At 39.3% G+C, this 25,598-nt stretch overlaps 1 protein-coding gene across 8 annotated transcripts in view; it reads left to right on the top strand.

Moving 5' to 3' along the window:
• NFATC1 (nuclear factor of activated T cells 1) overlaps nt 1-25,598 on the top strand; it is a 243,498-nt gene that overhangs the window by 154,096 nt on the left and 63,804 nt on the right. For 4 of the 8 annotated variants that reach the window (XM_077270050.1, XM_077270051.1, XM_077270054.1 and 1 more), the window contains exon 9: nt 11,487-12,176. The exons of 1 other annotated variant lie outside the window; for it this stretch is intronic. In XM_077270050.1, coding sequence (XP_077126165.1) covers nt 11,487-12,176 — 690 coding nt within the window. The remainder of the gene's footprint in view (nt 1-11,486; nt 12,177-25,598) is intronic. 3 more of the 8 variants (XM_077270055.1, XM_077270056.1, XM_077270052.1) reach the window with 2 other exon arrangements.

The following is a 25,598-nucleotide window of genomic DNA, read 5'->3' as shown; positions in this document are numbered from 1 at the left end:
TGGTGTGGGGTGGCATTTCTTTGGAGGGCCGCACAGCCCTCCATGTGCTTGCCAGAAGTAGCCTGACTGCCATTAGTTACCGAGATGAGATCCTCAGACCCCTTGTGAGACCATATGTTGGTGTAGTTGGCCCTGGGTTCCTCCTAATGCAGGACAATGCCAGACCTCATGTGGCTGGAGTGTGTCAGCAGTTCCTGCAAGATGAAGGCATTGAAGATATGGCCTGGCCCACCCTTTCCCCAGACCTGAATCCGATTGAGCACCATCCACCAATGTCATGTTGCACCACAGACTGTCCAGGAGTTGGCGGATGCTTTAGTCCAGGTCTGGGAGGAGATCCCTCAGGAGACCATCCGCCGCCTCATCAGGAGCATGCCCAGGCATTGTAGGAAGATCATACAGGTATGTGGAGGCCACACACACTACTGAGCATCATTTCCTTGTCTTGAGGCATTTCCACTGAATTTGGATCAGCCTGTAACTTCATTTTCCACTTTGATTTTGAGCATCATTCCAACTCCAGACCTCCATGGGATATTAGTTGTGATTTACGTTGATCATTTTTAGGTTTTATTGTTCTCAACACATTCCACTATGTAATGAATAAAGATTTACAACTGGAATATTTCATTCAGTGATATCTAGGATGTGGGATTTTAGTTTTCCCTTTATTTTTTTTTAGCAGTGTAGCTTCATTTTCTCCCAGTAGCCACACTTGGCAAGATGGCCAGGTAGCATTGTAACACTATTTACCTGCAGAGTAACATCTGTACGTAAATAGTATTGTCTGAGGTGACACTTCTTTTAAGTTTCAGTACTTATTACATTTTAAGCTTGGCTCAATTGCATAATATCATATATGAATGACAGGCAGCATGTCTAGTATTTTTTAAATAAGTCAATGAAAGCATTAGAATAATAACTATTATTATTAGATAGCTAAGTCTTTAAATATATACACTATATATATATATATATATATATATATATATATATATATATATACGTGTGTGTTTTCATTGCTCTTTTCCGTGTAAGTCATTTTTAAGCTGTTTATCCCAACATGCTTTAGATAATTTACTTCCACTGAACTGTTTAGGTAACTGTGGATCTTAGGGTAGACTTACATTTTAATCAATATGTGGTCTTCTATGAGAACATAGTATTAATCAAAACTGACAGAAATTGGGGCACCTAATAGCATGATGTCTCCATTTTGAATTGTAATTAAATAAAAATCTGAAATCTTATAGCAGGATGTAGATGTGGTCGAGGTGGTTAATCTATATTATTTCATGTAGTGTAAGTGATCCACTTAAAAAAGGATGCAAAAGGGTCATATACATATAGACTCACATGTCTGTGATTGCACTGGACTGAAGCAGGCGCAAGCGGAAAGGTACAATGTGATATATTGTACTTCTCAGATGTAATTTAATATTATTAAAGGGTTATTACCAGAATTACAAGTTAATGTACATGTATATCATGTTAAAATGTTATTTACCGCACAACGCCATACATGTATGGCACTTGGATACAGCAGGCACAAGAGCTGTGCCCGTACCATCTGCAGCCTGAGTCGACTGTTAAATACAAATGTACTTCAGCTGCATTGGCGAGGATCGCGGCCTGCTAACTTCTTATATTTCATGGTGACCGTTGACCGCGTATGTAAGGCGCTTGAGAGAGGGAAATCATGGGAATCTTATGGGTTATTGCAGCAGTCAGAGGCTTAATAACAGCCTCTGATTCTGCCATATACCACAATCTACTAGATCCCGCCAGAACAGGGTCTAATAGGATACCTGTCAGTCAAACACAAGTGGTGCAATGTATTATCTAAGCCGACAAAAGATCGCTTGTTCAAGTCTCCTTTTGAGACTGAAAAAATAAACAAACACCCAAATTTCATGAGAAAATAAAGCAAAAGCCCTAAATAAGTCACACATATTTGGTATCATTGTGTTAGTAATGATGACACATAATAAAAAAAACTATTTCATTATTTATCTCAGTTAAATGAGTGCAAGCTGCAAGAAACAAAATAATTTGGAAAAACAATGCTAGAATTGATCTTTTTATTCATCTTGCATCACAAAATCTAATCTAAAAGTGATCAAAAGGTCACATGCACCACAGAATAGTACTGGTAAAAAGTACAGCACTGTAAACGAAAAAATTAAAACGCACGGTGGTTATCACTGCAGCCTTCCAGCGCTGGGCTCCTGGGTTCAAATCCCACTAAGGACAACATCTGCAAGGAGTTTGTATGTTCTCCCCATGTTTGTGTGGGTTTCCTTCAGGTTCTCTGGTTTCCTCCTACACTCCAAAGACATACTGATAGGGAATTTAGATTGTGAGCCCCAATGGGGACAGTGATGATAATATATGTAAAGCGCTGAAGAATATGATAGCGCTATATAAGAAAAGCATAATAAATAAATAATAATAGTGAAACATTACTGTTGTCAGAATATGTAAATATCTATATTACCGGTATGTGTAAAAATATATATTACGTAACACTGTTATCATATCGAACTGTAGAATAAAGGTAAACCCTTGCTTATACTACATGATGAACACTGTAAAAATAGAAATTAAAACCATTTCCAGACTTATTGTTTTTTATTCATTTTTAGTAGAAAAAAAAAAGAATTAAAGGTGACAAAAAGTTGTATGTGCCCAAATATGCCACCAGGAAATATTACAGCCCTAACATAGCTCCATTTGCAGGAAAATTAAAAATGTATGGTTCGCGAAATATAGCAACCAAAACAGTATTTTTTTCTGTGTGAAACATAAAAAATGATATAAATTTGGTATTGTAATAATATTGACCAGCAAAATAGAGATTACATGTCAATTCTATCTAGTGGTGAATTGTGTTTAAAAAATATATATATATATATATATATATATATATATATATATATATATATATTTGTTTATAGCCCAGAGTAGCGGTTATCTTGTACATTAAAAAAAACAGTAATAAAAAATTAGCGCAAAGTCGTAAATTCTACATAACGGTACCAGTGATAAAAACATATTGCCATGCCAAAAAAGGCAATCACACTGCTCTGTCAATGGAAAATTGTCAAAATTATGGCTCCCAGAAAAAAAAATTGCCCCTCCCTTAAAGCTCAAAAGAGGTCAGTTCAGAAGGTCTTGAACGTTTTGTGCCTTCTTTATATCATTAAGATTAGTAGCGACTATGAGCTCCTGTTGCCAGCCAGAGCCTAAACAGCATGGATGCCTATGGGTAAATATTATGGAGTTTATGAAAAATACCTATGTAAAAGTCTGTTTTAGGTCAGATGTAGAATGAAGACAGGTATTTACATAAAACACAAGTCTTTCTTTTAAAATTTCACATAAGAAGCAAGGAAATGAGATAATACAATATGGAACCTTTATGTAGTAAGCCATTACCTGAAGAGTGAGTTGGACACCAGAAGAGAAAAACAGATACTTTTGTAGGTAATATCTGATAGCAATATTGTGCGTGTTCTGCCTTGTCACAAAGTCCAGATCTACTTCTTCCCTTACAGAAATGATTGAACACCATTTTGCCCCATGGCATACTTCAAATTAGGCTAACTGATTGACTACATCACTTAGCTAACCATGTTACTGTGAGTGGATGTGGTTAGGCTCTGATGGTTTATAATGGAGTTCTGCTAATTTGTGAATACACAAACTATATTGTGCAGATATAACAATATCCCTTTTGCTTACATTTATTTACTTGTTATTTACAGGTCATGGAATAGCTTCTACTTGTGATTTTGTCTGTAGTTTTTCAGTTAATTGAGGCATATGCTTACAATCTAGTAATTACTAAATCTTCACTGGAAATTAAGTTAATTTGTTGTAACAAAAACTGTATGTTAAGAAGCATACAATGTATACAAGTATATATAGACACGCCACCACAGCTAGGCGCGGGAGCGGCGCTATTGACAGCGATATACACAGACTCTTAGCGGTTATAGCTTGGGCACCACACATTACTAGTCTCTATACAGCACCACCGGGATCCTTATCCCCAATTTCCCTATACCTCCTATTCACCTCAATAAGCGATTGTGATAAAGGCTCCGGTGGAGCCGAAGCGTCGTTTTGTCGCTTTATTGAAATATTCTGTTTTGCTCCCAGAACATAATATAATAAATTTGAAATATTTTGCATAATATTCCCTAAGAGAGTGTGGTTAATTTGAATTTTATCTATATTCGTGACCATCTGGTCCATTACACCAGCACCTCAATTATTTGACAGAGTGCACGCTATATCTATCACTACAAGTATATATGCGCACTATATAGACTAAAGTATAGGGACACTACGCATTACATTTACAGAAGTGTTTATGCAACCCATTCTAAATCAATTCTAGGCATTAATATGAAGTTGGTTCACACATTGGTAGCTAAACCAGCTTCCATTCTTCTGTGATGGCTTTCTATGATATTTATAGAGCCTATCTGAGGGAATTATTGCCCTTTCCTCCAGAGGAGCATTTGTGAGGTCAAATACTAATGTTGGATTAGACGACCTGGCCCCCAATTTCCATTTTAGTTCATCCTAAATGTACTCAATGGGGCTGAGACCGGGGCATTGCATGGACCCATCAAGTTTTCTACAACAAACTCACCCAACCATGACTTTATGGACTTTGCTTTGTGCACTGGGGCACAGTCATGCTGGAACAAAAAAGGGCCTTCCTCAAAATGTTCCCACAAAGTTGGAAGCATGCAATTGTCCAAAATGTCTTGGTGTGTGAAAGCTTGAAGATTTATCTTCACTGGAACTACGGCATCTAGGCCAAACACTGAAAAACTAGCCCATATACACAATTGGCCCAGTCAGGTAATGTTTTCTCTATATATCTCTAATATCACTGTCCTAAATGGAGCTTAATATCTTAATTCCCTCTGAGTATGACTTTAGAGTGTGGGAGGTGAGAACATACAATCTTCTTTCAGATTTTGTCCTTGATGGGGTTTGAACCTACTGTATAACCCCACTCTTGCAAAGTAACAGTGCTAACCACTCTGCCAATTCCAAATTTATCTAATAGACTGTCATAAAGAAAAGGATAATTTGTCATTCCACAGATCTTTCCACTTCTCCATAATCTAGCGGTGTACACTAGTCTATCTGAAGCTTTGCATTGTACTTGGTGATGTAAGGCTTGTATGGAGCTTCTCCGCTATGGAAACCCATGCCATGAAGCTACCAGTGTGGGGTATTTATACTGATGTTAATGCCAGAGGTTTGTAATTTCATTGCACCATCCTTCCCTGAGGCTGCCTATGCAGATATTGATAGTCCTGGTCCATCAACGTCATCAGGACCTTACTGTGAATGCACCGCCCCAGCATGTGCATTGGGAGGGGAGGTAGCTCACTCAGACAAAAGTGATCTGTCAATCAGTGACTGGAGGCTGGTGGTGGCTGGAAAGAGGGAGAGAGGCAGAAGAGCTGTAAGTGCATTGCCAACCCAGCTGCACTTGCAGTTCTTTAGCATAATATCCATCAATAAATTTCTAAAAACTGTGAAATCACCTTCCTATAATAAAGTTATCCATTTATTCTACATTACAGTGACTTTGCTAAGATGATTCTAGATTGTAGTAGAAAAACCTGCTGACGGAAGAGGAAAGAAGCAATTTATTTAAGTTGGAGGAAGTTGAAACCCTTCACCCATGAGTTTAATTACACAGACAAAGCACCTTGTAGTTAATATGGCACAACTCTATAAAGAGGCAACATAGAAAGTGGAACACTGAATGCAGATCTTGGGAAGACCAAGGAAATTAAGAAAGGACACGTGGGACAGAGAGGAGCCACAGCTGTGATAGGCAACACCGTAGCTATCTGTTATGCCCCTACCTCTGAAAATGACCCAAAAATTTGAACCAATCCATTTATTCCAAATAACTACTATTCATATTTTTTAAAAGTCACCCTATCTCTAAAATCCTTCTCGTTTCATTACATGTTGCATGGACGCTACCAAGCTGAGTCCATTCTGGATAGACACAACCAAGGATCATTTGGCCATTGAACGCCAGCTGATTATAATAACCGGTAACCATATACCGTGTCTGTATTCTAATCGTGCAGAAGGTAGAAAGAACGGTTTACATTTACATTGAAGTGATTGACGGACAACACAGACATGTTAATGTGTGACATAAGGGGGTCACAGCAGAAATGTCTTTCTTTTAACGAGGAAAGTTGAGTACAGACTCAGTCAACGCTGCCTCACAACTCTGACATTTCTCATTAGTCTGACCTTCCTGTAACATATATTGCAGGCTTGTAATTACAGAGCTGTGGAAACACTGAGGGCATAAATGTAACTACTCCTGACATCCACACTAAGAGTCGGTCCCCTCACTCATCTTTTTTTTTTTACACTTTTCAACTGTTTTTTTGCATCTCCACAGTTGTGTTAGTTTTTAATTTACTATTTTAACTTATGAGATATCAACCAAACAGATAAATGCTATGGTGATTGTCTGAGATTAATGTCAAAGGAAGTTGCAGATGTGTGCTGATCAGCGTTTGATCTTCAGTGCTAGGAGTTGATTAGTGTGATTCTGTTATGGGGCAAAAGCACAGTCAAAAATGCTTCTTTTGATAGGTTCAGGACAATTTTGGTAACGTTTCTGGGGGGATTTTATTTCTAGCCTAACCAGTGACATTGTGACTTGTGGCACAAAAAAATGATAGTGGACTAAGCAGTGAACAATCCCAGAAGACTACAGCAGTAATATGAAGAACCTATTGAAATTCTAATGATTGTGGCAGGCGTATTTTATTTTGTGTGTTATGCCAGGGCAGTGAAAGGCAAACAGGCTGTGAAATAAGTGAGAGTTGCTGTACTGAGTCCAAGGCGGCTTGTAGATTCCACTCCAGTCTTGGGACTTCTTAACTTTCTTGGATAACTTGCCAAAGACAAGGAAAAAAATGTGTTCTACAATTAAATATTCCTTGCATTTTATTGCAAAACTTACTGCCAGCTTCTCATTATTGTTGTTTTAATGCACAAAAATAAGGCGTACAACTTAGCATGTTTAATACAGTTATAGGGTGTGAATTATTTTGTTTGTGACTAATTTTTATAACGGTTGGGAGTGAAATGAAAGGAATTACATTCTGTGTGAGACTTCATTGTTTGCGCTTTACATAGATTTCATGGGTTTGTAGAACCTTTAATTTCCTTTTTTTTGTTAAAGGAAATCTGTCAACTGCGTTATAGCTATTAAACCAAAACCAGTCCTGGGTATGGAAATTAAAAGGTTTGTCTGGCCTTAGGACATTCCTTGTGACTGCAGACTTGTGAATCCTCACAGCACGTGCGCTGCATGCTGTAAGGATTCTATGGTGCTGGAATGGAGGTCATGTGACCATAGGCATGTGATTTGCATACTTCTAGTCACATTCCAGCTAGACATATCTGGCCTCGCTCAATATACTAGGCCACACATGTCTAGTTGTCACGTGACTGCATATATGTAGACTCGTGAATCATGAGCCCTGTACCCTAAGGCCAGACAACCCTCTTTATGCTCATGTGCAAGCTTTCTTTGTGACTGCAAACAGACATGAGTTTGCAACACAGGCGGACACAGACAGAAAAGGGCCCCTGTCTAAGAACAATATATGGGCTCCAATAGCTCATCATAATGCATCTGCTTTGGAAGTGTACGTGGGCCCCATTTTCTCTTGAACTCCTGTGCAGCCACACAGGCTGCACGAATGATACAGTGGGTACAGAAAGTTTTCAGACCTCTTTAAATTTTTCACTCTTTGTTTCATTGCAGCCATTTGGTAAATTCAGAAAAGTTCATTTTTTTTCTCATTAAAGTACACTCTGCACCCCAACTTGACTGAAAAAAATATAGATGTAGAAATTTTTGCAAATTTAATACAAAAGAAAAACTTAAATATCACATGGTCATAAGTATTCAGACTCTTTGCTCAGACATTCATATTTAAGTCACATGCTGTCCATTTCCTTGTGATCTTGCTTGAGATGGTTCTACTCCTTCATTGGAGTCCAGCTGTGTTTAATTAAACTGATAGGACTTGATTTGGAAAGGCACACACCTGTCTATATAAGACCTCACAGCTCACAGTGCTTGTCAGACCAAATGAGAATCATGAGGTCAAAGGAACTGGCCAAAGAGCTCAAAGACAGAATTGTGGCAAGGCACAGATCTGGCCAACAGAATTTCTGCAGTACTCAAGGTTCCTAAGAGCACAGTGGTTCCATAATCGATAAATGGAAGAAGTTTGGGACCACCAGAAGTCTTTCGAGACCTGGCCGTCCAGTCAAACTGAAGAATTGTGGGAGAAGAGCCTTAGAGAGAGAGAAAAAGAAGAACCCCAAGGTCACTGTGGCTGAGCTCCAGAGATGCAGTAGGGAGATGGGAGAAAGTTCCACAAAGTAACCTATCACTGCACCAGCCTTTATGGCAGAGTGGTCCAACAGAAGCCTCTTCTCAGTGCAATACATATGAAAGCCCTCATAGAGTTTGCTAAAAAACACATGAAGGACTCCCAGACTGTGAGAAATAAGATTCTCTGGTCTGATGAGACGAAGATAGACCTTTTTGGTGATAATTCTAAGCGGTATATATGGAGAAAACTAGGCACTGCTCATCACCTGCCCAATATAATCCCAACAGTGAAACATGGTGGTGGCAGCATCATGCTATGGGGGTGTTTTTCAGCTGCAGGGACAGGACGACTGGTTGTCATTGTAGGGAAAATGAATGCAGACAAGTACAGAGATATCCTGGATGAAAACCTCTTCCAGAGTGTTCTGCACCTCAGACTTGGCTGATGGTTCACCTTCCAACAAGACAATGACCCTAACCACACAGCTAAATAACAAAGGAGTGGCTTCAGAACAACTCTGTGACCATCCATGACTGGCCCAGCCAGAGCCCTGACCTAAACCCAATTGAGCATCTCTGGAGAGACCTGAAAATGGCTGTCCACCAACGTTCACCGTCTAACCTGACGGAACTGGAGTAGATTTGCAAGGAAGAATGGCAGAGGATCCCCAAATCCAGGTGTGAAAAACTTGTTGCATCATTTGCAAGAAGACTCATGGCTGTACTAGCTCAAAAGGGTGCTTCTACTCAATACTGAGCAAAGGGTCTGAATACTTATGACCATGTGATATTTCAGTTTTTCTTTTTAATAAATTTGCAAAAATTACTACATTTTTGCTTTTTTTTAGTCAAGATGGGGTGCAGAGTGTACATTAATGAGAAAAAAATTGCCTTTTTTTTAATTTACCAAATGACTGCAATGAAACAAAGAGTGAAAAATGTAAAGGGGTCTGAATACTTTCCGTACCCACTGTATTTCTGCCCCTGGGCTGCAAGGGTGGTCCCAAGCTAACGAAATGCTTAGTAAATTCCTGCCCCTTGGTCTGGATTGACAGCTTCACTGTTGGGGTTGGCAGGATTGGCCAACAGCTTTTTCTCTCTCAATTCCCCCATACACATGAACTTTCAATTCAATGGTTAAAGCGGATAAAGCCACTGACAAATAGATCTGGCAGTGGCTTATCTCCACCAGAACAGTAAGTTTGGGCATATAGCTATCACGTATGTTTGGCCAACTTTAGTCTCCGCACGGCAGTGCTAGTAGTTTTATAGACATAAACTATCTGACAGACTCCCTTTAATTAGCGTCTGTTATATGATTGAGGTGAACTACAGTGAAGCCGATACAATTGATATCCTCAACTTTCTCAGCCTGACATAGATTTAGTTTGTTCATGTGACTAGTGTATAACTGAAGAAATAACTCTGTCTTTAAAGTGAAGCTGTCACCTGCTCACACATGGGTAGTTTTTGCTCTTAATTTATTTCTGCTGCTGCCATGAGTATTTTTATGTTATTTTGTTTCTTTTAAATCCTTAATACAGTGAGATTTGGGACTTTTTATTTAGTGCTAATTTTGAAGGTCTTTACTAAGGGGGTAGTACTCACTGGATAATAATGCAGAACAGCATATAAGCATGCCCTTTAGTAAATTAGTACTGTATAAAAAGGCCAATATCCGTAAAAACTTTTGGTGGATTTATATATTAAAAAAGAGCTACAGACATAAAACCAGAGCAAAAAATGACCACTTTTGACTTTGTGACACTTCCTACTTAAGGGAAAATCCATTTTTTATATTTTGTTATGATATTGTCTTAAAAATAACTGCTTTAACTTAGCTCCAACCCGCCATCTTCAACCTAATCAAATGGACGGCCAAGCTATATATATGTCACTAATAAAAACCCACACACCAGGTTTGTGTTTTAACTAAGGAAGAACAAGCCAATCTGAATTAGAAAACACATAACTTTGACACGATATAAGACTTGAAGTCCCGCCAGTCCTAGGATTGTCATAGAATCATATAGAATCATAGAATGGTAGAGTTGGAATGGACCTCCTGGGTCATCTGGTCCAACCCCCTGCTCAAAGCAGAATTCACTAAATCATCCCTGACAGATGTCTGTCCAGCCTCTGTTTGAAGACTTCCATGGAAGGAGAAGGTGCAGTGTTGGTTCATAGTGTCAACAGTGCACGGAAACTTCTCCATCCAGCTCTTCTCTGGACCACACATCATTGACATTGCTCCACATATTGGCCATGTGCTCAGGTTGGAGAGGGGAGCAATTAGTCACTGATCACTTCTGTACCTACTTTCACCAGTATCAGCAGAAATGTAACTAATCAGTGATGAGCTACTTACTGGGGATTGGTTAGATCCAGACATGGGATTCGTGATATACAATATACAAGACACTAGCACTCTCATAAATAGACTGTAATCAGCTCCATAATCCAGTAATTTATGACACTGTGTACCAAACATAATATTATAGCCTTTAGTAGTCTGAAAACAGTTCATCTAAACATGGTTAAAATTGCTGGACCCTTGCATAATCATCTTAGTTCCTGGTGACATCATAAACCACAACTGCATTTACTTGTATATATTTTATCCTTGATTCATTTGAATCTGTTTAGTCTGACGGCAGTTTTACCAAACACGCAGACATTTATCAAGTGATCCATCAGTAGCAGCAGAAACGGCAATAATACATCCAAGTGAAATTTTTTGCTTTGATTAATACAAATCCATGGAGCCCTTGGGTCCAAAGCTTCTTCAGCAACATGGCTATTTGCAAATAGATTTTTATAGCACATTAGAGCTGGAGGAGATTCCAAAGAAAATAGCTCTTTTGAATATTAGAACCAGCTGTGACTTTCTTATGCTGATGACTCATAGTTTTTTTTTTATTGGGTGGGAGAACGAGGCAAAAGACACACAGAGTCTTATTCAAGACGTTGTTTGTTTTGCAAGGGGTATCCTAGCCACAAGCCAACATGATCTTACCAAAATGCAACTCATGTTTATTTAATTTTTTCTCTCCTCTCCTAACAGTTCCAATTATAAAAACAGAGCCCAGTGATGACTATGAGTCAGCTCAAACCTGTGGCCCAATGAACCAAGGATTAACTCAACTCTCCAAGCCATACTACAGCCAACAGATTTTGATGCCCTCTGATCCTGGTTCGTGCCTTGTGTCTGGCTTCACCTCCTGTCAGCAGAGAAACACTGTGATGTCATCGTCTCCAAACTCCAGCTCCAAACTCCATGACCTTTCAACTTCTGCATACAACAAATGCATCTCGAATCCTGGTCACTCTCAGCTAGGACTTCAGCATCCCACTGGAGGGGTTCCCACCATACAGGAAGTGCCACGGTCTATAGTTGTGCACCCAAGTTCACCCGAACAGTCATCCCACATCATGCTGCAGCCGCAGGTGAGTCTCCATCAGAGCAGTAGCTGTCCCCTTGGTTTTCAACAAACAGTCTATCCCAACAGTCCCTCTTCTCCAGTTCCATCTATTACCCAAGAGCCATCCTATTTGCAGCCCTGCAGTCCAACTCACTCATCAGTAATGGGCCAACAGCAGCACCAACAACAGAAGGTTCAGAGAAATGAATCTCCAACCACTCAACCTCTGTCACTGCCAGAGTTGCATGAGGACAGTAATCATAATTTGACCCCTATTCCTGTAACCGTCAAGTGTGAGCCTGAGGAATTGGATCAGTTGTACTTGGATGATGGTAAGTGTTCTGCAGCTGTTGAGCCATTCATTCCACTATATTGCTGTATCCGTAAGTTCTTTATTAACCAGATGCTTTCAGGAGCACTCATAAATTAACGGCACTAAGAAATGGTGCAGAAATCTGTCCATTTAGAATTAATAAAAATAAGAAAAGGGAATTGAAAATGTTCCTAATGTAGCATTTTTCATACTGTGTATTTTAAGCATTAAATGCCATTCGTAACCACAGAGGTAGCTTAACTACCAATTGCTACACAAAAGTAATTGCAACCATATGCTCTTAGCTCATGCAGGTGATTTGATAGAGTCGAAGCACAATAAAATGTCTAGCAATGAATAGTACAGCTCAAATGCAAACACTCCAGTAGCAGAAAACGTCACATTAATCGAGGAGGACTGTATTCATCACCATATTATAGCTGGTTAAGACTTCATTAATCACTTTTATCAATCTATTGTAAGTGAAATATGTAATTAAGGAAGGTTGTATTAAGAACAAGATCAAGCACCAAGCCCTCATTCAGACGTCTGTGATTCACATACATGTTCTATCCGTGGGCTGTTCAAATGTCTGTTGTTTTATGGATCGAGAATCTGCAAAAAAAAAAGAAGGGGAGACTTGTCATATCCAATTAGTGGATCAAAATTGCACATTCAAGTCTATGAATGTGCAGAAAAGGTGGATAGAACATGGATACCATACATGCTATATCCTGGTGAAGTCTGTTTTTTATTGCTAAATGGATAGGAGAAATTTGGACATTTATTTTTTTGCATAAAAAAATCCCAGTGCCACAGTGCAAAAAAAGGACATCTGAATGAGGCCTCACATGGGCAGGGCAGAACCTAATGTGAAACTGCACTAACTCTGTTCTGTCTCTAAAGTTTCCTCTTGTAAACTGTTAATATTTTAATAACGTTGAGTTGATGATAATGGATGACAGCTACAAACAGTGTTCAGAAGAGTTTCCATTTTGGTTGTCACTCATCTTTCTGCTTGGATCTCATGTAGTGTGGCCATGAACAATAAAGGAAGCCCTTTGCGATTAAAGGGAACCTGACAGCACATACCTGCTGCCCAAACCACAGGCAGCATGTACCAGGCACTGGATATATGGTTTCAGCCAGGTATGTTTGACTCTGAAACGCCATTGCAACATACTGTAAAAGCCGGACGGGGACCAAACCACACACTAGGCTAGTCAGGAGCTTCTCGCCACTCACTCCCATTGAGTGCCGGTCTCTCCCTGCATGCGTGTATAGGGAGAGACATGTCTGGTATTGATAGCAGGCAGAGAGAAGCTGCCTTTTTGGACTAGTCTCCTGTGCGGTTCGGTCCCTGCTCGATTTTTAAAGTATTTTTTACTCTGAATCGCCGCAGCATTTCATAATGCAACATCCCTGGCTGAAATCACACAGTCCGTGTCTGATACATGCTGTCTGTGGTTTGGGCAGCATGCATCTGCTGCCAGGTTCCCTTTAATCTCTATGTATACAGCGAAAAGCTTCTGCAACTTCTAGAAAGGAGACTTTTAGGCACCTGGAAGGCTTGCCGACAACTACAAGGGACATTGTCCTAATGGACTGCAAACTTCCATTGACATTTCACATCATTTCTTATGCACACAGCCATGTTACATATCCCTGCTGTATGTTTTCGGAACACTTCACCCCCAGAAAGCTATTGGCTTGTGTAATACTCCGCTGTACCTCTGATTTCCTACAGTTCTTTTCCGAATTATTACAAAAATGTGGCACAGTTTTTAATCTTTAGACGTGTTGGTTGAACAAGAATACAGAAGTGGAATCAAACCTTTCAGATCGTTCACATTCACAAAGTTGTAGGTTTGCCTGGCAGAGAGGTGGTCCATCTGCTACATACCCTACTTTTCCCACCTTTTTAAAATACACTATGAACATTTTGTGAGAGGGAATAACAGTATCTTCTTGGAAATATAATAAATGTGCTAAGTGAATTTAGACATATATTGCCAGTGGTTGCATTTAAAGGGAATCTATCACCTTCTAAGAGCAGAATAATATAGAGACAGAGACCCTGATTACAGTGATGTATCTCTTACTGAGCTACTCGCTGTAGTTTTTGTAAAATCACTATTTAATCAGCAAGAGATTACCATTAGAGGGCTAGTAAACCTGCTGCCATGTAGTCATCTATATTCATAACCTCTGTATTACCCCGCCTCCACCACTGACTGGCAGCTTTCTGCCTATGCAGTGTACACAAAAAGCTGTCAATCAGTTATGGTTATTCAGAGCTCAGCATTTAGAGAACTGCTAAATTTGCAGCAGGTAAAACAGTTTCTATTAAAACTGCAGCAAGCAGCCCACTAAGTGATACATCGCTGGAATCAAGGTCTTTGCCCCTACATCATGCTGCTCTGTAATGTGGTAGCAAAAACCTGGTGACAGATTCCCTAATGCATGATGTCCAATGTTCACATCTATCCATTTAAAAATGCATGAAAGCAGTTAATGTGATAAAATAATATAATAATTACTACTCACCTGATAAATCCCCAGCCATTCCAGTTCTGCGTCTCCACTGATATCTCCATCCTTTTTTTAACTGTTCTGCAGTGACGACATGCTAATCTTGCACTTGCGACTGATGTATTCAGTCCTCTGTTGCCAACGGTTATGCCTGCATGTAGGCCATATTATAGGTTAGGCCAGTGATTTGCTTCATTGCTCATGTGCACATGGTTGATACATCATCATCACTGCAGGATAGTTAAAAAAAAAAAGTAAAGGTGGAAGCACTGGAAAAGCAGAGCTGGAACAACGGGGGATTGCCAGTTCAGTATAGTTTCCTTTACTAATTATTTTTAATTTAAGAACAACTCTTTAACATTCATTTAGAACATATATGTATGTAGATATATCAAATGCCCAAAACGTTCTCTTTTTCTCTCTCGAGCCAGGTTTGCATGTTAAAGCCCATAAAAAGAGTAAGATCTCTGGTGACCTCCTGTAGTCAGGCTTTGCTTCTAAAAGATTTATAGGAATATTTTGAAAAGTTAATCTAAAATGTGATTATGTGACCTCACCGAGCTGTGATTTAGCACTCACCACTGCATTTCCCAAGGACCCCAACCCCTCGTATTACTGTGATACATGAGCTCCTTATTTTGAATAGGATTAGAATTTACAATTGACTTGTCTGCTTTAACTAATTATTGCCAAGGAACATCTGAATCTGATTGTCTTCTAGGAAAAAAATATACATAACAAAATAGAGTTCATTGTGTCTTTCCTAAGAATTTTAGACACAGTTAACTGCAGGGTTTAGCTGGATGCAGGTATAAAAACAGGGGGTTGCTTGGGGCTTCACTAACAAGGGGAGCTTTTTACTATGCAGACGAAAAGAAATTTCCTTATTACCACAGCTGCAAAGCTCAATAAAAATGTCAGACTCGTTCTAATTCTTTAGTTTGTTTGGTATATGAATCTGTAGCAGTTACTAATGAATTTTAGTAATATAAAACAGGTCAGTGATTGGCCAAGCGTATGCATGTCTTCATAGAAATGTGTGACACTATGGTGACACAAGAACCGTACCTAGAAATGGTTCCCAACCATTGTCAGACCAATGATCTGTCGAGTCTCAGATGCACCTAGCTCTTGTTCCATAGTGTTGCTGAAGCCCACTTTGTACATTTTTTTGTTGTTAATTGTTGAATAGACATACTGTATATTTGTATTATGCTGAAGACCAATATAAAGTACTAGAGTCTATTTTCCTAAGTAGTATCTCTGTAGGTTCAAGAAGTCCAACATAGAAATTAGACTCCGCCAAGCCAAAATAATATCAGGGAAGTAGAAAAGGTCCCTGGGCCTTCCATATAATTTTTGCAGCTAAATAAAGTATGTAGACCCCACACAACAGTTTCTCAGACAAGGAGGAAAGTATTCTTTCATAGAAAGAGAAATATTATAAAGCGTCCATTTTTATTTTCATCTTGCTCTAGTATACCAATGTTGTACCACGGTGTACCAGAGATACCAATGTATCACATGGTTGATCATTCACATAGATGGCGGTGGGATCAATAGACTGTATTATCAGAAAATAATCTGTCATTTAAACAGGCCCCAGATAATGCTCCAAATAGTGTAATGGGCCCCACATAGTGCTCCATACAGTATAATGGGCACCATGTAGTACTCCATACAGTATTATGGGCCCCATATATTGCTCCATACAGTATATTGGGCACCATATTGTACTCCATACAGAATTATGGGCCCCATATATTGCTCCATACAGTATTATGGGCCCCATACATTGCTCCATGCGGTATAATGGGCCCCATATAATGCGCCATACAGTATTATGGGGCCCATGTATTGCTCCATACAGTATAATAAGCCCCATATATTGCTGCATACAGTATTATGGGCCCCATATATTGCTCCATACAGTTTACTGACCACATATAATGCTATGTACAGTATAATGGCCCTATATATTGCTCCATATAGTATATAATGGTCCCATATATTACTCCATACAGTATATAATGGCCCCATATATTGCTCCATACAGTATACAATGGCCCCATGTAATGCCCCGTACAGTATAATGGCCCCCAATATTGCTCCATATAGTATATATAATGGCCCCATATACTGCTCCATACAGTATATAATAGCCCCATATAATGCTCAGTACAGTATAATGGCCCCATATATTGCTCTATACAGTATGTAATGGCCCCATATCTTACACCATACAGTATAATGGACTTCATATATTGCTCCATACATTGAAAAAATAAATACTCACCTCTCCTCATTCGCTGCTGGTCCGGCTTCCTCAACGTCTTCTGACTCTGCACTGCTCAGGACAGAGGGCTTGCTGTAGTGAAGTCATCATGTCCTCGGCCCTGATACGTCACAGAGAGTCAGAAAACGCTGAAGAGATCGAAGCAGTGGGGAAGGAGGAGAGGTGAGTGTTGGAGGCCGGAGCCAGCATTGGCTCCGGGCTGCCTCGATTGATGGGCCCCATAGTGTGCTTGTGTCACTGACAGCAAGTGGCCCCTCTGTTCATCCAGGTGCGCCGGGTAGTGAACCCGTCCCTGTTCTCAATATCATAACAGGCAGGATTTCAATAAGCAGCAACACTTCTCTACACACTTGATAATACTGGATCACAATACTTGATGTCACAGCCGTCCTTGCTCCCATACCCTTCAAATTAACCTTTTGCACACACTCATAAGATGCTTTAATCAAATGTTTGGGTCAATCTATTGCTGCTAATGTATAGTACATAGTAATATACAGAATCCCAAAACCATATTGACAGTCTGGATAAAGAGGCACTAAAATAGTGCACCCCCTGACAAATAAATCCGCTCCACAAAGTACATATCAAAAAAAAGGAGAACAAGGAGCATACCATAGGATGACATATAAACAAGTCTTTATTGATATACAAAAAGTTAAAAATTCAATCAGTAGTGCGTCATATTAAATAAATTCCAATACAAAAACAGAAGAGAGACTACCCCTCCAGTGTACCCCAATAGTACTGTGTAACCAGGGAAAGCACATAATATGCCCCCCATAAATACTGTAAGAGCAGGTGAGCCCAGAGTAAAAAAGTAAATACAGTATGCCTGTCACATAACTGAGCCCATAGACAAAGTACACAGCTATCTAGGGCATTTCCTCCATAATGAGAGGTGGGCTTACTGGCAGAGAAGTGCAGAGGGGTGCAAAGGAGGAGCACAACCAGAAAGGAGACCCCAGTGAAGACCTGCAATAAAGAGCATTGGCCCCCATTGAATTCTTTGAAATTATCTATGCAAATTAATTATGTAGCACTTTAATTAAGTGGCTGCTCTTCCAGGCAATAACTGCTCATATGAGCTTCTCTCCGGGTATTGCCACAGCTAGATCAGTCGACTCGATGATCTGCTCATCGTCAAGATGAAGTTTGCTCAACACTGGGCATTAGTTGTAGTTTATTAATATGAAAAAATAACCCTGACCTACCAGTGATGCTTAAAGAAGCTCTCCCATGAATTGTTTTATGCTCTAAACCTGTGTCAATATGTGTGTAATGTAGGGTAACTGGGTTAATATACTGTAACGTCTGCCCGAGACCACAAAAGGCTGCCTCAGACAGACTTGGCACAAGTCATTCTGTCTGGCAGACTCCAGAAAAATCCCAGGGGTACAGGGATCTGGTTTTATAATTGGACCCAGTGGAATGCTACCATGGAAGGGCTGCTGTCCATAGGTAGGAATGGTCGCCAAGCAGGGTCAGAGCTAAGAGGTCACGTCAAGGAAAAAATCAGGATCTGTGAGAATAGTCAGAAACAAGACGAGGTCAAAACAGGAATACACTAAACCAAACAGGAGCAGAAGATGGACACCTAGCCAGGGAAATACTAAACCATATCTAGCAGCTTCCAGCAGCAAGTTGGAAGCCTTATTAGGGTCTGGTGCTCTCCAGTTGGTTGGAGAATGGAGCTGATAACTTCAGCTCAAACAGCCATTTTAAGCTTAGGGGCTGGACAGAGCCCACCATCCAGAGCTTCTGGCTCTGATATCTGCTCTATAACCAGCGATAACTCAGTGATCGCCTTTTCCCCCGGTTTCGGCTTCGCTGCGGTCCTATTAGCACTCACATGACTGCCATTCTCACTTGCCAGCTCACAGTGGGGTTTAGGTGTGAACTAAAAGTCACTTCTACAATGTAAGTTTATGGAGTGTCAGAACAAAGCTCTAAAGACTAACATTGTAAAAGCGACATACGGTTCACACAAACCCCAGAATGATCCGGCGAGTCAGAATTGCACTCACGTGAGTGGGAAGAGAATCAACATAGCACTGGAAATAGGGGAAGATGGCGATCATGGAGTATATCAACATTACCTACACATTTTCACTGGTTTTGGATCATAAAACATTTCATGGGAAGGTTCTTTGAAAAGTCTTTAAATTCTGAAATTGTGCAAATTTCCTTTTGTTTTTGTGTCATTCTTATTTCTTATCATGACTAGTCATAATCTAATATGCAGAACATGTGTCATAATAGCCAAGCCTTTAGAGTCTGCATTCATTAATAGTGAAACAGTACTATATTGTTCTCCATCATTCTGAAGTTGTGCCTACTGTGGAACAAGCTAGTCTAGAGCGTTCCCCGATGATCTGAATATTACAAGCAGCACTGACCTGAATGAAGTTAAACAGTGACTGCGTGTAAACAGTAGCTCATGTTTCTTATCCTTATGGGATTTTTCAATCATGAGAATGCGTTGTATGTTGAGGCTGAGCAGACTAAAACGCATGTTTACAGAGCTGGTAGATTGAGCGCATATGATCTGAGCTTTCAGCAATTGTTATAAATGAATATGGAAATATAAAAGAAGACTCATCAACATTAAAGATGAAGTCAAGAGTGACTAGGTGAAAGATGACATTCAGACGTTAATTTGAGAAAAGGACAAAATGTCAATTCGACTTGGTTTGTGTTCCTAGTCATAAAAAGTTGAAGAAAATGTAAAGTGAAAGCTTGAACAGTTACATTTCCTGCTAAACACTACCCTGAAAAATATGAGGTTTCATTGATTTGAACAGAGCTGTTTACCTGATTATTAATACATTTCCCTTTTAATTTCTGAAAAGTTATTTAGTCTGCGTTACGTGACCCCATGTAAGCTTACAAAACTGGAAGCTGTCACTTCAGTTAATTCATAAAATGTCTTAAAGGGAATGTGTCATTAAGATAAACCCCCAAACCTCATACATGGATATATAGGTCTTTGAAATGTAAAGCCATCAACACTTTTATATCTTCTATCTGTTACTGAGTACTTTGCGTTTATATTTTTAGAAGAGTATGTAGGTTTGTTAGAAAGGAATTAGTATCATTTGTATTTTATTTATTGAGATCCATAGTAATTCTAGGCACGAGTCCAGTGGGTGGTCCTACTAACATACTAAGTGATTGACAACTATCTCTGCATGCACTGTCATTCAAGGGAGACGGTAATCACTGAATAGGACCGCCCACTGGATGCATACAATCACCAGGGATTTTCCCTCAAAAATGTATATAGTTCGGATCTGATCTTTCTAAAACACCCCCTGCAGATCAGATACCATTTTCAACGTGACAGGTTCCCTTTAAAGGGAATTTGTCTGCATGATTTCATACCTATTTATTTGTGTATGTAGCTCTTTTAAAGACAAGTCCAGCAATACCTTTACATTGCCTATCTGTTTGCTCTTTCTGGACGTAATTGAGAGGTAAAATACTAAGACACAGATTTTCTTGTGGAAAACTAAAATACCTTGACATGGCCAATCCATTTCCCTGTTATTTAGATATCCGTGTTTGATTTGATAAGAAACAGAGGCTGTAGATATGAACCCTCTATCACTCCAGCTCTATTCTCCATCCAGTGCCGCCTCCTCCTGATTGACTGACGGCTCATTTGCCTGGAGTCACACAGTATAGAGGCTGTCAATCAAGCAGGAGGCGGTGAGGCTGGATGAGGAATAGAGCTGGAGTGACAGAGGCTTCAGATCTACCAATTCAAACACTGATTTCTCTGTATCAGAGGAACAGACTGGCCATGTAAATGTATTACTGGTTTTGTCTTTAAAAGAGTTACATGTGCATATAAAAGGTTTTGGGGAGTTAAAATCCTGCTGACAGATTCTATTAAGGACACGTTTGGAAATAGAGTATTTTTTATTAAAGGAAATGAGTTTCTCCTACAAGTACATTTCTATGTCTACTACATAGTTGACATGTGTCCTAATTTAGGTTAACTTGTTTTTTGCTTTAGATCATCGGGTTTGTTTGTAGGAAATATTATCACTATTGAAAATGAAAATATGTTAACCTATAGTTAGGGTTTTGGAAAAACATGCAAAATAGCTGAGAGCTGTCACTTTCAATTTCACCACATGTTGCTACACGAGACGGCTCTTTTGTAAATGGGAAATATTGACGGTGGGGCGTTGAAATAGCCAAAGTATCTTTTGTGCAGCAGGTATCCTTTTGTGTGTTGCCTTTAGATAGCACAATTGTCAGGTTCAGCCTGAGGTTGACACAATGATGTCTTCTGAAAGCCCATGTGCACACTCCAGTTTCCAGTAGTCGGTATGTCATTGCAGCGTGCGTGCAGGTAGTTTCTAAAGTTTAATACTATTGTCTCTTCGGCAGTTTAGGTGCCAAAACTACTCCTTCTTCGTCATCCCAAGTAACCAGGCATGGATGAAAAAAAAAAAGATTTGCTCATGGAAAGTTTTACTAATCTGGCTCCATGCCCATACCTAGGGCCCACCACATTTCTAATGATGATTGAAAGAGTACATGCTGTGATAAAACGTGCTGAGTTGCTAACATTTGAGATGAAGCTTTAGATTTGATGGCTAGAAAGAAAATAATAAATAAAGGGCCAGAATAATTCTTTACTGTCAGATCTTTAATGGCTTTAAATGTTTACTTGTGCAAGGCAGAGAGCTAGAAAACAATTCAGGCCGCCAGGATATCATGCTTGCCTCTCCCTGTTTAACCTGTGCCCCTTCCCCTGAACATCTCTCCGGGGGCTTTCAGAAGAGATTGGTCTGTAAAGCTTAATTGACAAGGGCAGGTGGCTCACACATTTGCAAGCCAATAACTTGCTCTAAATACTTTGCTGCAATGAACTTTACTTGTACTTAACAGCTTTTTGGTTGGAAAGCTGGAAGTACAAATGTGAAGTTCACACTCCTCTTATTTAAAAAAAATAAATAATAAAATTCCCATTGCCGCAAACAATGCAAGCCTTGTACATTCTGTTTTGTAGGGATAAACCCGCTAGAAAGTCAGATGATAATAATGGTTTTAGTTCAGTAGAAATCATTTGAAAATGATTTGTATATTGGTAGGATAATAGTCTGCTGTTGTAATGTGTACCAGTTTTAATACACAACTAAATGCAATATCAGATTGATTTTTACAGTAAATTGTTAACTCAAATAATCTCTGTCAAGCAGGGCAACCTATGTAGTTGTCGAGGGTCTTATGTAGATAGGAATAATTGAGCCAGGGCATTTGGGCATCCAAGACGGGAGAATATCAAAGGATGCCCAGACATCTTAGATAGCCCACATAACTATATACTGTATGCTCAGCTTGTCCGAGCATGCATGTGTTTTCAATTTAGAATGGAGTAAGATGCTACCAGACTGGTCTATTGGTAGCTTATCTCCCAGGATAGCAACAATATGTGATTCAACATGCCCATTCATTCTCTCATTTGGCCATGGTTAGGTGGTGACCAGATCATTTCAAATAAAGGGAAGTTTTACAAGAATAGGCAATTGCATTACAATTCATATCTCTGTGCACCAAAAGAACTATCTTATGCAATTCATGCAGTTTAGAGATGGCAGTTAGCATGCTGGTATGCCATAGATAAGCCTGGTATAAATGGTCCATGACCATGAACCAAGAAGTCCATAATATGCCAAGAAGTCCCCGCTACTGTTCTACTTTAACGTTGTGGGCAATACTTTGGACCATTATCAGGAGCTGCTCTAATAGTTAGGGGAATTATAACATTTCTTGTAAAAAAAAAGTCATTATTGGTCAACAAGTAAAAAGTTTTATGACAACCATTCAATGATTTTTGTGCCACATTATAGCTTTTGATTGTCCTAAAATGGAATATAAAGGCTACATTCGCAAGGCAACCTTGGGGCATGTGGTGAATAATGTAGGCAATTATAGTGCATTAAATGCGGACCTGTGACAACAATAGTCCTGGGATGGAACTGCAATTCAAATATTAGAAACAAACAAAAAAATGGAGTTCCATACAATATAGTAAAATCAAAATGAACAAATACTTTATTGCACATAATAGAAAAGTACAAAAAAATGGCACAAAAATGTAAATAAACTAGAATACAAACAAGGAAAAAGACCCTAGTAAAAAGCACATGGGTCCAAGGCATCAAAAATGTATATAATAAATATAATCATGGTATTAGTACAAGGCACCAATCATGTATACAATTAAATATGATGTCAACCACATATATTAATAATGGAGTTAAATTCCGTACAAGCCCATCACATTAATCACCATACAATGAAACTACACGGTACATAATAGATTTCCTGAGCTGCCTTGGTGACAGTGTGCCGCCCTCAAAAGGAAAAAGTATAGTGCCCTTAATAGCAAAATTGCTTACCCATGATGAAAAGGTGACTTCATGCCTGGGACCCCGGTCTGCCCCCTAACGCACGTTTCACGTAGGCTTTTTCAAAGACTCCCTCTTTGATAAAGCCTACGCGAAACGTGCGTCTTGGGGTCTAAGGGGTAACGTTTCTCCTTATGGAGAGTGACATACCAGCTCTGGCTTGCCAAGGTTAGGAGGCTTATTCGCCGTGCAATGCTCCTCTGGGAATTTTAATATGCAAATTGCTTCTTCAGAGAAAAAGAGGACTTAAACTCTATAGCGCCACCTGTTGGAAGTAGCGATCCTACAAGTCACAATCAACCCTTTAACGAGTTGTGCAATATGACTTAGGATAAAAACTACTTCCAACAGGTGGCACTATAGAGTTTAAGTCCTCTTTTTCTCTGAAGAGGCAATTTGCATGTGTCATTTTTTGTAATTTTCTATTATGTGCAATAAAGTATTTGTTCATTTTGATTTTAGTATATTGTATGGAACTCCATTTTTTGTTTGTTTCTAAATTATATTGGGAGTATACATTTACTGTCCTGTAATTCACATCGGTATAACTAGACATTTACTAGGACTTAAATTTTTGTTATATGGGACCCATGTCATTTCTGGGAGTTTGATTATATTGGCAATTCAAATATTGTAGGTATTGATCGCTTCTTAATTATACATCCATGTTTATGGCCTGGTTAAATTCCCAGTAAGGAAACCTAATCTGATTTATGCAATCTATATAAACAGTTGAGGCTCTCTCCAGTTACTTTTAGGAGGGGCTAAGAATCCTCTTGGCCAATGAGTGTCTCATGAGGCACATGTGGTGCTACACGATCTCTTATACTTGAAAATGACTTATGATCACAAAAGATTTGGGACATCTCTAATACATAAATAATATGTCTAACAGTTGGAGATATTGCGATGTCAAAGTGGAGTCTAGAGGAGACATGCAGAGAGCACTTAGCAAGAATACAGAGAAGATGAAGTTGTCTTGCACCAGTTAACAATCCTGTGGACAACTTTTTAAGATTGTGTGATACCAGATGCTGCAGGAAAATAGCAAAATATTTAACAAAGATTTATTGTTAACAGTAATGAGAAAAAACTAAGTGCTGTTTTATGGTACAGTGTCGGCCCATAAAGAAACGGCTAGTCTTTAAAAAGTTTTAAAATCAGGTTAATACAGCCTCAGATGATCAACAAGAGATAGCAAATTACATTGTGTCATTATTTAACAAAAACTAAGGAAGCAGTGTGTGAAAAATGAAGCACACCCGTATATCCATAGGAACTAAGAGGGTAAGTAGTAGTTATTTTCTGTTGATCAAGGGATGCCATGGTGCTGTAATGCCAACCCTGCTAATCAAAAGCCACAATAGGGATCCTGGAAGGTAAAATATTCGCAGAGCTCCTGTCCAGTGGCAAGAGACTACTGACCTAGCCGATGGACTGAATTCTTGCGAATTGATCAGTTCAACTCTTGTTAGTATGTTAAATGTTCAGGTTCATGACAGTGGAATTTAAAAAAGAATGAACAAGTATGCCTTGTTTGGAAGGGTTGCCAAGAGAAAGCCTCTTCTTCTAAAAAGAAAACGGAAAAAATTCATGATTCGGGCGCTGTTGATAATGATAGCCAAAGGATAGAAGATGTAATCAATGCTCCATTATTGGTATGATATTCAGGCTACACATTTCAAGACCAATTTGCCATCTTCATCAGGCCAAACATTAGGTATTGAAACAAGTACCCTTAAAATCTTACCAAAGGAACTTTGACTACATCCTCTATCCTTTGGCCTTTCTTATGAGCAGCGCCCATATTTTTTGTATTTTGTTGTCTAATTGTGTAAGGCATTACTTTTGTATCAGCGTAAAATAGAAATGCTGTATAAAAGCTTGATTTGAGACTCTCTGTCACAACATGGGTTAAGATTTCAGCCATAATAGACTGATCTCTGCAGGCTCCTTGCAGCCCTGGGCCATAATAGAAATGCTTATTCATAACATGTCTGAATAATATGTCTGCTTTATCTTGTAGCATGGGATTTTGTGTAATCTGTACTTGATATGAAACACAATAGGACTTGTCCGCAGTTACTCTTTTTCTTGTTATCCTTGCATGCACTTGAAGCTATCGTTCCCATGTCTGTATCACTGTGGTCTTTTCTTTGTAGACATCAGGGGACCGTCCTATCTC

The sequence above is a fragment of the Ranitomeya variabilis genome, chromosome 6, assembly GCF_051348905.1.
Source record: "Ranitomeya variabilis isolate aRanVar5 chromosome 6, aRanVar5.hap1, whole genome shotgun sequence".
Taxonomy (NCBI): Eukaryota; Metazoa; Chordata; class Amphibia; order Anura; family Dendrobatidae; genus Ranitomeya; species Ranitomeya variabilis.
Note: the sequence above shows the minus strand (reverse complement) of the source record. Positions and strands in the feature narration are given on the sequence as shown.